At 31.5% G+C, this 12717-nt stretch overlaps 1 protein-coding gene and 3 non-coding genes across 4 annotated transcripts; all 4 read left to right on the top strand.

Annotated features, from left to right (window-relative positions):
- Window positions 1–1069: 1069 nt before the first annotated feature.
- Window positions 1070–1151, top strand: TRNAS-AGA. The gene has a single exon. It is a non-coding gene; the product is annotated as a tRNA-Ser (tRNA).
- Window positions 1152–2053: 902 nt separating this feature from the next.
- TRNAY-GUA lies at window positions 2054–2138 on the top strand. The gene is given in 2 exon segments: window positions 2054–2090; window positions 2103–2138. It is a non-coding gene; the product is annotated as a tRNA-Tyr (tRNA).
- A 2389-nt stretch (window positions 2139–4527) lies between these two features.
- Window positions 4528–5225, top strand: LOC125606582. The gene is made up of 2 exons (XM_048775536.1): window positions 4528–4993; window positions 5107–5225. The coding sequence occupies exons 1-2, from the start codon at window positions 4528–4530 to the stop codon at window positions 5223–5225; spliced, it is 585 nt and encodes a 194-aa protein (XP_048631493.1).
- Window positions 5226–11590: 6365 nt separating this feature from the next.
- On the top strand, window positions 11591–11675 carry TRNAY-GUA. Its single transcript is given in 2 exon segments — window positions 11591–11627; window positions 11640–11675. It is a non-coding gene; the product is annotated as a tRNA-Tyr (tRNA).
- The last annotated feature ends 1042 nt before the right edge of the window (window positions 11676–12717 follow it).

Genomic DNA, 12717 nt, shown 5'->3' with positions numbered 1-12717 from the left:
GGAGGACTGTACTAGTTGCAGAATATCCTTAGGTCACTGGTTCGAATCTGGTAGGTCGGAAATGTTAGTCACAAGTCTTTCATTTTGGTTTTGACGTTATGTGTCAGAAAACTGAATTGTGTAATTCTGGCAAAAATTGAACATTATGCAGCAAATTCTGGCAAACCTGCACGGGCTAAGCCCACATGATTTCTAGTCATGCCCGATAACCACTCCGGCACGTCCACTTTAATAATTAACTGAAACATTGTTCTATTGTAGATTAATCTACATAACACACTCAATCATTATTGTTGATTTTTTTCGGGAGAAGTTGACAATTGCATTTAAAGGATATTTTAAAAATTTACCAACAGAAGAATGTATCAATAGTCTAAAAGTTTATTATCTAAATATCAAAACTCTACATATTTCAAAATATTAATATTTTTTGATTTTTATTTTGACGTTATGTGTCAGAAAACTGAATTGTGTAATTCTGGCAAAAATTGAACGTTATGCAGCTAAATTTCATCTTTTTGGTGTCTTATTTTTTCAATACAGAATGTGCTAATGTGAACATTAAAAAGTAATTTCTAAGAGTTAGCCTATTATCTATATTCAAACACGAAAACTATAATACAAAATGAATATGTAAAATGTAAATAAAATTCAATTTGGAAGATTGTCGCATGTGCCAATCTGTTTTTAATGTTGTATTAAGGGTAGTGGAAGTTCTCCGCCATTTTCTTGCATGAACTTGTCTTTTAATTTTTATTAATATAATCAATCATGCTATCCTAAATATTATTTCTACCATTTTACTTAAGTTGGAGATAGAAATTGTTTTTAATTTGTATTCAACTGGAATAAAAAAATACCTAGCAAAAAATATTAATGTTTGGAAATGTGTAGAGTTTGGATGTTTAGATTATAAATCTTTGGACTATTGATACATTCTTCTGTTGGTAAAATATTAAAATATCCTTTAATTACAATAATCTACTTCTCCCGAAAAAATCAACATTAATGATTGAGAGTGTTATGTAGATTAATCTACAATAGAAAAATGTTTCAGTTAATTGTTAAAGTGGACGTGCCGGAGTGGTTATCGGGAATGACTAGAAATCATGTGGGCTTTGCCCGCGCAGGTTTAAATCATGCCGTTCACGCTTTTGAGAAACGTTTTTTTTAGAAAGTACCACTATTTTTAATTATTTTTCTTATGTTAGTTTACTTATTACAGTTAGGTAAATTAAAAAAATGTTACAAGACATTTCGAGACAGAAACAATTAACAATCATTTTTATGTTCTTCCTATTATACTCAAAAATGAGTAACCAAACAAGCATGTCCTTATCTAATTTATCTTATTAGAATGCCGACTTTATCTCAGTCGGTAGAGCGGAGGGAATTTTTTAAAGCAGAAATTCATTAGGTCGCAACTATTTTTCTTTTATAACTAATTTTATTTTTCAGAGTATTATAATAATATTACGCATATGCACATGTCTAATAACGTATATTCCGTAATACGAGTATATAACAAAATTAGGTTTGTTTCAGAAAATTGGGTGGACTGACTTAAAAATAATTTGAAATTTCATTTAAAATTAAACAATGTTTATAAAAAAAATAGAAAGATGTTTAATCTGTGGTTTGAATGCCTTTTTTAGTTAAGTAAAATTTTTCGAGCTTTCTGGATTTAGCAATATTTTTCTCCAAGATCAACAATTTTGAAAGAACATAGTATAAGTTACCTTGTCTATGTTTATAAAAAAATTGAAGAAATAAAAAAGTTTCGTTATAGAAAAATGATTATCGAGTGTCAGATAAAAAAGGAGGACTATTGAACGACCAGTTCAAATAGTCCCCGCAAGATTTTGTGAATTAGTTTCTTATAATTTTTTTGCTACTGCTAAAATGGACTGGAAAATATGTATTATATTATGGATTTTTTTTTATTTTTTATGCGTAAACTATATAATTATTTAAATGAGCAAACAATATGTACATTATTGTGTATCAATAATCTATACGTAGAATGTTCACATGTATGAAATGTTGTATACATCCGACCTTAGCTCAGTTGGTAGAGCGGAGGACTGTAGTAGTTGCAGAATATCCTTAGGTCACTGGTTCGAATCCGGTAGGTCGGAAATATTTTAGTCAAGAATATTTCATTTTGATTTTGACGTTATGTGTCAGAAAACTGAATTTTGTAATTATATTATAAATTGAACGTTATGCAGCTAAATTTCATCTATTTGGTGTCTTATTTTTTCAATACTGAATGTGCTAAAGTGAACATTAAAAAGTAATTTCTAAGAGTTAGCCTATTATCTATATTCAAACACGAAAACTATAGCACAAAATGAATATTTAAAATGTGTATAAAATTCAATTTGCAAGATTGTTGCATGTGCCAATCAGTTTTTAATGTTGTCTTAAGGGTAGTGGAAGTTCTCTGCCATTTTCTTGCACGAACTTATCTAGACATTTTTATTTATATAATCAATCATGCTATCCTAAATATTATTTCTACCATTTTACTTAAGTTGGTGATAGAAATTGTTTGTAATGGAATAAAAAAAATACCTAGCAAAAAATATTAATGTTTGGAAATGTGTAGAGTTTGGATGTTTAGATTATAAAATTTTGGACTATTGATACATTCTTCTGTTGGTAAGATTTTAAAATATCCTTTAATTACAATAATCTACTTCTCCCAAAAAAAATAAAAAATAATGTTTGATAAGGTTATATATATTAATCTGTTATAAACGAAATGATGATCGACCATGGACCAGCCCGTACTGCAGGCCAAATCTGGAAAATGATAAAGACAACCAGAGACTATGTGTTTGTCTAGTATATATTTCATGTATATCTGTAACATAGTGTTTATCCTTATCCTTATCTTGTTAGGATAAACATGACCTTATGACGGTCTAATACCTTGTATATATATGGACCTTCTGGCCGACAGTAATGATAACAGAAGTATTTCCCCAACACTTCATTTACAACACGTTATCAGCACAACGTTGCTCTCATAAATCCTAACCCTAAAAACCAGAAATAAATCCGAGCAGTAAAAACCCTAATTCCTGACAAACTTCAAACAGCTGTATCCCTCAACTCCGGTGGATCCAGATGACGAGCCAGATACCAAATTAAAGCTCTTGACAAGACAAAGCCAACACCGCTAACCCCGCATCAATCGGAGTTCGGACGCGCCCCCACGCTCAGCTACAATACAGGCGGAAAATTTGTTCCTGAAACCAAAATCTCTCTCAACCATAGACCAGTCTCCTATTCCAACAAGCAGCAACAAAAACAATAATTCCGAGCAATCCATCAGCTAACAAGGAAGATCTCTAACTGATAGACCGATCAACCCATCAAAAGTTTTCAGGTATCATCGAAAACTCATCTAAAACCCATAAAGTATTAAATACCCCCATCCGCAGCCATGTAGCTATATTTAGCAACATGTCTCTGCAAATAAAATAAAACCAGAAACCATAAACTCTTTAAAATCTCGAACCTGAACTTGTTTTGAACCTGTTCTTAATCTGAAATTGATTTTAAAATTGTTTAAAACTTTTCCTCATGATAGTTTCACATTAGAACTGTTTAGGATTGAAAGTTAAACAAATTTTTTTTAAAAAAAATCTGACTGCTATATGTTGAAAGAAACCGACTGTTACTTGCTCAAACTTATCATTATTGTCCTGTTTAATGTTCTTATCTGATCTGAGTCAACTAGAACTGTTAGGGACTGCATGTTACATAATTTTTTTTTGAAAATCTGATCATGGTTTCATAAATTAATCCGAGGTTTTACCTCCTGTTCTTGTCTGAGAAATTTGTTTTCCTGATGATTGATAACGACTAGAACTTGATTAGGATTGAAAAAAATATTTTTTTTTAATATTTAAAATCGAAATATCAGAGATATATCTGAGAAAATATATTTATTTTTAAATCGAAAAGTATATAATAAATTGTTTGAATAAATCAAATCTTCCTGATTTATTTTTTTTAAGTCACAATAATTTCTGATTTGATTATTTTTCGAAAAAAATAATAATAAATATATGGTATATTTTTTGAAAACCTTAACCTGATGTCATGATTGAATTGGTTTGCTTGATTGCATATTGTTTGCATACTAATATTGCATACTGAACATGAAATCTCGACTGTTAGGGATATAGATCATTCATAGTTTTCAAGCAATCTGATCTGAACTGAAAAAAAAATCATTATACTAAATGATCCGATCCAATGGGATGAAGAAAATATGGAACATTTTCCTGATCATCTAAGATAGAATCCCTAAAGGCCTTGAAACCTTGAGTTTGAAATAAGAGGACCTTAAATCTGAAAAATACATTGATCCACACCTTAAACCGTATGGTTTTAAGAAAATGCATCATTTAGAAATTTTTTTTCTTTTGGTCCGTGTGTGGCATTGATATGAAGCATGAAAAATTTCAAAAAGATTACTTGATTAAGACCTGTTTTGAATAATGATTTCAGATGTCGAGTTTCATACCCTCAGATTACAAAGCCCTTGATCTCTCTGTAAATAATTATCTTGATTGGGCTATAAACACTTCAGCCGTCTTGAAGTCTAGAGGACTTGGAAAGTGCATCAAGTATGGCAATGACACTCTTGCGTGTGAAAGACACAGAGCCATAATGATTATGCGACACCATCTCTGTGAGGACCTAAGAGACGAGTTTGGATATGTTAATGATCCTCATAATCTCTGGTCATTTTTGAATTCTAGATTCTGTGAGCCATTGTTGCACGAATCCAAGAAAAAATGGGAAGCTCTAAGGTTCCAAGATTATGAACCTGTGGACAATTATCACTCTGATCTTATGAGAAGCACCTATAGTCTTAAACTATGTGGTGAATTGGTAATAAACGAGGATTTGTTAAACAAAACTCGTGACACATTCCATTCAGAAGAAGTGTTGTTATCACATCAGGCCAAAGGTTTCACCACCTATTATGACATGTTCTCATATTTATTAGACATTGAGCAAAAGAAGCAGAAAATGATGGATAACATCAACGGTTTAATGACATCATGGAGATATATTATGAAGTACTAGACAGTGAGATGAAAATCCCTGAAGCTAATAAAGCCACATTTGATAAGAAGAGATCTGAGGAGGATTCCGAGTGGACACTCATGGACCATGAGGTCGGATTATACATTGAATAATTTTCCGACATTCTGATTTTATGTTTTCATATCTGATTTGATTTATTTGTTATTCATTTATGTTATTGAAATAATAAAAACGATTTTGTTTTTATATATTATCTTGTTTGGTCTTGCTTGATGATTCTTGGTTAAATAACAAATAAAACCTTAATAAAAGGATAATCAGTCCACTGATAGTTGATTTCATGCATGGTTTAACTTTACCTTGATTGTATAGGTTTAACTTTACCTTCCTGCAATCACATAAAATCAATTGTTGGGTGTAGACTAATGAGTCAGTTCACTGATAGATTGATTTCTCGCATAGATTTAACTTCATCTTGATTGTATAGGTTCAACTTTACCTTCCTACAATCACTTGAAATCAATTAATGTACTGACAATGGCAAAAGACACGACATTATTCAGACCCATTGAGTTATAAAGATTTAAAACATTCTACATTGAACCAGTGAGCAAAGAAAATACGATTCCTTTCAGATTTTTGATAAATCGCCTAAAAGCATTATGAATGCCTATACCCATATTATCTACTGATTTATTCAATGCTAAGGATCAGTATGAAAGAGGCATAAAACCATGGTAACCAGTATGGTTCACCACGAAATAAACACTTATGGCATGACCAGATTAGCCATCTTGATCCAAAACATGATGAAAAATTAATTAAGGCACAAAAGTGATCCCATAAAATCTCACAATGTGTTATAAGTACACAAAAGGGAAAATCACTAAAATAATTAAGGCTCCACTGTCCTAAGCACTACGAAATTATGAGTATGTTCATGAGGGGGAGAGAGGACTAAAACCCACAGTCCATGATCATATCATAAATTCGGATTCCATGGTTTACAACCATAATATACACGGCTGGAAAGCTTTAAAGCCCTCACTAATGGTACATCACCCACGTCCAGCCTAAAGCTTAAGGACATTATGTATATAAATATTGATTTACATTAGGCCATACATGTGAGCATAGACATTCCCACCTCTGAATGATTAAGGGTCATAAACCAGACATATACACAAACCATCTTAAGAAAATACGAATATTCCACCACATATATGTGTGCCATTTAAGATGGAACCTCAGATGAGGATTGGGAATATAATTAGATAAATAAGACTTCCTCCACGAAACTATAATGTATCTTGTGCCAAACATGGATGATTTAATCAAGTGGCCAAGAACACAGATTACAAAAGATAGTAATCTGATTATCCAACTTTGAAAGGAGAAAGTTATCAGGCTGATAAAGAGTAAAGAGTAAAAGAGAAATATAATGGTATCAACCATAGTTGTCTTTGGCAAGATTCTCAGACCAAAGATTATGATCTAGACGTTCTAAAAGAATATGATCAAAAAATATAAAAGCTAGCAGAAATATATGCCAGACACACTGACCCGAAAAGAAAAAATGACTATGTCATACCAGCTTAAGCACCACGAATTAGATGTCTAAGAAACACAATCAAGTTGCTACAATGTCTATTAGAGATAGACAAATAAGTTCCAAATAATAAGGAACCTCGAAAAGTAATGAAAGGTGCTCAGAATCGTACAAATCTGAGTTCATATGAGAAACCAGTTCAGACAGAGAAATAAGGTTGCGCAACCACACATCTAAGGTACCAGACCATGTAATTTGGGACGTCAAACTGCAAGGTATAAAGGTCTTGGATAATAAGATCTCAAAATCTAATTAGATCATGTCTGGAACAGTATGAAACTAAAGATAAAGAGTGTTAACACCAAAGATGTATTTACATACATAAGAGCTCATAAAAGATTGTAGTACTTGGGATTTGAAGGATATAACCTGAGGATCATGAACCCACGTAGAGTACTCATAAAACCTATATAGGGACGTGGGGTGTTCAAAGAATTCAAAGTAATTATAAGACAGATGGGCGTAGTAACCATGTACATACAGAAAAGCCATCTAAGAAAGAAACCAGTGAATGGATCTTGTGAGATAAGAAATTCCGTGAGATTAAAAGACATGAACACATGGTATAGTGTGTCCATGTTCCTTCTAAATAACGTTCAAGTATAGCTTGATTACACAAGGATACTCACAAGGACCAAGGAACAATTTATAAAGAGATATGCTCCTATATGGTGGATGCTACTACAGAAAATCAAGTTTGATTTTGTCTGGATATTTACTAAAGAAATAATGGTGTAGTAAGCAGCAAATGGATCACTGGATAAAGGTATCAACGTACCATAGAAATATGAGAAAGAAATTCTCATAGAACAAGCTTTGTTCCTAAGTTGTTTATGGATTGTAATATACAGCAGCTGTAAGTAATATGAAAGACTAAGTATTTACTTAGTGCAGTCAGTCCATACAGAAAATATTATAATTCCTTGTGATCATAATAAAGACTAACTGAGAGAAAAAGGTTTAATGGTTCAAAGGTTCAATAATACAAGTTATCGATTGATTAAACAGACTATGTTTTACATATGGAAAGTCTGTAGAAAAATCATAGCCGTGTGTGTGTGTATGATTAAGTCAGCACGTCTAAGTGAGAACCATAAACCAGGATAGTGACCAGAAGGATGTCTGGTCGTGGCTTAATGATTATAAGCATTGCTAAAGCAAGAAAAGATCGATAACCATGTACAAAGGACATGAGTGTATGAATGCGAATTCATTGTGTGATGAGTTTCATTGCAGCAAATAATTATTGATGGTATGACCTTAGACACTCATGATTATGAACGAATATAGACAAGGTCTATAGCTCAACATGGATCGACAAAAGAAAATAAAGGATGATTGGTTACAATGGATAAAGCCATTGGCACATACGAAGAGATATAAGTCCGAATGAACGAAAGATATGAAGTAAAGTTGTTCGTATGTGTTCTGGGTCTATGACTCAATATATATTGAATGTCCACGTTTTGGGAAAGCCATATAACCAAAGAGAATCCGTGGGACATGAAAAAAGACCTGCAAGTAAAGTTATATTGCAGATTATAAAGTCCATCCGAGCACCGTTTGAAGAACCATCAGTTCAACCAAGACATGGAGTGATCAGCAGCAAAGATGTACATCCTGACCACATCTTAATGGAGTTCCAAAAGACATACCAACGTCCAAGACTTACAAGTTCATTCAAGGAGAATCCAGCTGATCATCTTCACCAAGTCATAGGCAACTTCAACGTTCAAGAAGACTCGGATACCAGATGGGAATGCGTCTACTACAGTGATGCATTCATCTGGGGGAGTTCATGTGTTGTACTCTTTTTCCTGTCCTTGGTTTCCCATTTTGCCACATTGGTTTTGGGGTTTTTCAGGAGAGGTTTTAATGAGGCAACATTAAGCATGCAACGAACCTGTACCGGATGTGTCGATCAAGGGGGAGTGTTATAAACCAAATGATGATCGACCATGGACCAGCCCGTACTGCAGGCCCAATCCGGGACATGATAAAGACAACCAGAGACTATGTGTTTGTCTAGTATATATTCCATGCATATCTGTAACATAGTGTTTATCCTTATCCTTATCTTGTTAGGATAAACATAACCTTATGACGGTCTAATACCTTGTATATATATGGACCTTCTGGTCGACAGTAATGATAACATAAGTATTTCTCCAACACTTCATTTACAACATAATCTACAATAGAAAAATGTTTCAGTTAATTATTAAAATGGACGTGCCGGAGTGGTTATCGGGCATGACTAGAAATCATGTGGGCTTTGCCCGCACAGGTTTGAATCATGCCGTTCACGCTTTTGAGAAACGTTTTTTTTCTTAGAAACTACCACTATTTTTAATTATTTTTCTTATGTTAGTTTACTTATTACAGTTAGGTAAATTAAAAAATGTTACAAAACATATCGAGATACAAACAATTAACAATCATTTTTATGTTCTTCCTATTATACTCAAAATGAGTAACCAAACAAGCATGTCCTTATCTAATCTATCTTATTAGAATGCCGACTTTAGCTCAGTCGGTAGGGCGGAGGGAATTTTTTTAAGCAAAATTCCTTAGGTCACAACTATTTTTCTTTTATTACTAATTTTATTTTTCAGAGTATTTTAATAATATTATGCATATGCACATGTCTAATAACGTATATTCCGTATTAGGAGTATATAACAAAATTAGTTTTGTTTCAAAAAATAGGGTGGACTGACTTAAAAATAATTTGAAATTTCATTTAAAATTAAACAATGTTTATAAAAAATTAGAAAGATGTTTAATCTGTGGTTTGAATGCCTTCTTTAGTTAAGGAAAATTTCTCGAACTTTCTGGATTTAGCAATATTTTTCTCCAAGATCAACAATTTTGAAAGAACATAGTATAAGTTACCTTGTCTATGTTTATAAAAAAATTGAAGAAATAAAAAAGTTTCGTTATAGAAAAATGATTATCGAGTGTCGGATAAAAATCGAGGACTATTGAACGACCAGTTCAAATAGTCCCCGCAAGATTTTGTGAATTAGTTTCTTCTAATTTTTTGCTACTGCTACAATGGACTGGGAAATATGTATTATATTTTGGATTTTTTATCATTTTGTTATGCATAAACTATATAATTATTTAAATGAGCAAACAATATGTACATTATTGTGTATCAATACTCTATACGTTGAATGTACACATGTATGAAATGTTGTATACATCCTACCTTAGCTCAGTTGGTAGAGCGGAGGACTGTAGTAGTTGCAGAATATCCTTAGGTCACTGGTTCGAATCCGGTAGGTCGGAAATATTTTAGTCAAGAATATCTCATTTTGATTTTGACGTTATGTGTCAGAAAACTGAATTTTGTAATTATATCATAAATTGAACGTTATGCAGCTAAATTTCATCTTTTTGGTGTCTTATTTTTTCAATACTGAATGTGCTAAAGTGAACTTTAAAAAGTAATTTCTAAGAATTAGCCTATTATCTATATTCAAAAACGAAAACTATAGCACAAAATGAATATGTAAAATGTATATAAAATTCAATTTGCAAGATTGTTGCATGTGCCAATCAGTTTTTAATGTTGTCTTAAGGGTAGTGGAAGTTCTCTGCCATTTTCTTGCATGAACTTATCTAGACATTTTTATTTATATAATCAATCATGCTATCCTAAATATTATTTCTACCATTTTACTAAAGTTGGTGATAGAAATTGTTTGTAATGGAATAAAAAAAATACCTAGCAAAAAATATTATGTTTGGAAATGTGTAGAGCTTGGATGTTTAGATTATAAATTTTTGGACTATTGATACATTCTTCTGTTGGTCAAATTTTAAAATATACTTTAATTACATTAATCTACCTCTCCCAAAAAAAAAATCAAAAATAATGTTTGAGAGGGTTATATATATTAATCTACAATAGAACAATGTTTCAGTTAATTATTAAAATGGACGTGCCGGAGTGGTTATCGGGCATGACTAGAAATCATGTGGGCTTTGCCCGCACAGATTTGAATCATGCCGTTCACTCTTTTTTCTTAGAAACTACCACTATTTTTAATTATTTTTCTTATGTTAGTTTACTTATTACAGTTTGGTAAATTAAAAAATGTTTCAAAATATTTTGAGATACAAACAATTAACAATCATTTTTATGTTCTTCCTATTATACTCAAAAATGAGTAATCAAACAAGCATGTCCTTATCTAATCTATCTTATTAGAATGCCGACTTTAGCTCAGTCGGTAGAGCGGAGAGAATTTTTTTAAGCAGAAATTCCTTAGGTCGCAACTATTTTTCTTTTATTATTAATTTTATTTTCCATAGTATTTTAATAATATTACGCATATGCACATGTCTAATAACGTATATTCCGTAATAGGAGTATATAACAAACTTAGGTTTATTTCAGAAAATAGGGGGACTGACTTAAAAATAATTTGAAATATCATTTAAAATTAAACAATGTTTATAAGAAATTAGAAAGATGTTTAATCTGTGGTTTGAATGCCTTTTTTAGTTAAGGAAAATTTCTCGAACTTTCTGGATTTAGCAATATTTTTCTCCAAGATCAACAATTTTCAAAAAACATAGTAGAAGTTACCTTGTCTATGTTTATAAAAAAATTGAAGAAATAAAAAAGTTTCGTTATAGAAAAATGATCGAGTGTCAGATAAAAATCGAGGACTATTGAACGACCAGTTCAAATAGTCCCCGCAAGATTTTGTGAATTAGTTTCTTCTAATTTTTTGCTACTGCTACAATGGACTGGGAAATATGTATTATATTATGGATTTTATTATTTTGTTATGCATAAATATATAATTATTTAAATGAGCAAACAAAATGTACATTATTGTGTATCAATAATCTATATGTAGAATGTACACATGTATGAAATGTTGTATACATCCGACCTTAGCTCAGTTGGTAGAGCGGAGGACTGTAGTAGTTGCAGAATATCCTTAGGTCACTGGTTCGAATCCGGTAGGTCGGAAATATTTTAGTCAAGAATATCTCATTTTGATTTTGACGTTATGTGTCAGAAAACTGAATTTTGTAATATATCATAAATTGAACGTTATGCAGCTAAATTTCATATTTTTGCTGTCTTATTTTTCAATACTGAATGTGCTAAAGTGAACTTTAAAAAGTAATTTCTAAGAATTAGCCTATTATCTATATTCAAAAACGAAAACTATAGCACAAAATGAATATGTAAAATGTATATAAAATTCAATTTGCAAGATTGTTGCATGTGCCAATCAGTTTTTAATGTTGTCTTAAGGGTAGTGGAAGTTCTCGCCCATTTTCTTGCATGAACTTATCTAGACATTTTTATTTATATAATCAATCATGCTAGCTAAATATTATTTCTACCATTTACTAAAGTTGGTGATAGAAATTGTTTGTAATGGAATAAAAAAATACCTAGCAAAAAATATTAATGTTTGGAAATGTGTAGAGCTTGGATGTTTAGATTATAAATTTTGGACTAATGATACATTCTTCTGTTGGTCAAATTTTAAAATATCCTTTAATTACAATAATCTACCTCACCAAAAAAAAAATCAAAAATAATGTTGAGAGGGTTATAAATATTAATTACAATAGAACAATGTTTCAGTTAATTATTAAAATGGACGTTCCGGAGGGTTCGGAGTGGTTATCGGGCATGACTAGAAATCATGGGGGCTTTGCCCGCACAGGTTGACATGCCGTTCACGCTTTTGAGAAACGTTTTTTTTTTAGAAACTACCACTATTTTTTAATTTTTTATGTTGGTTTACTTCTTACAGTTTGGTAATTAAAAAAATGTTTCAAAATTTTTGAGATACAAACAATTAACAATCATTTTTATGTTCTTCCTATTATACTCAAAAATGAGAATCAAACAAGCAGTCCATTATCTAATCTAGTCTTAGAAAGAATGCCGACTTAGATCAGTCGGTTAGAGCGGAAGGAATTTTTTAGCAGAACTCCTTTGGTCGAAAACATATTTTTCTTTTATTACTAATTATTGTCATAGTATTTAATAA

Source organism: Brassica napus, unplaced genomic scaffold (genome assembly GCF_020379485.1).
Source record: "Brassica napus cultivar Da-Ae unplaced genomic scaffold, Da-Ae ScsIHWf_900;HRSCAF=1275, whole genome shotgun sequence".
Taxonomy (NCBI): Eukaryota; Viridiplantae; Streptophyta; class Magnoliopsida; order Brassicales; family Brassicaceae; genus Brassica; species Brassica napus.
Note: the sequence above shows the minus strand (reverse complement) of the source record. Positions and strands in the feature narration are given on the sequence as shown.

Coding starts and splice junctions, on each gene's coding strand:
- LOC125606582 (XM_048775536.1), top strand. CDS start 4,528: ATGTCGAGTTTCATACCCTCAGATTACAAAGCCCTTGATCTCTCTGTA. Junction 4,994..5,106: donor GTTATCACATCAGGCCAAAG/GTTTCACCACCT, acceptor TATATTATGAAG/TACTAGACAGTGAGATGAAA.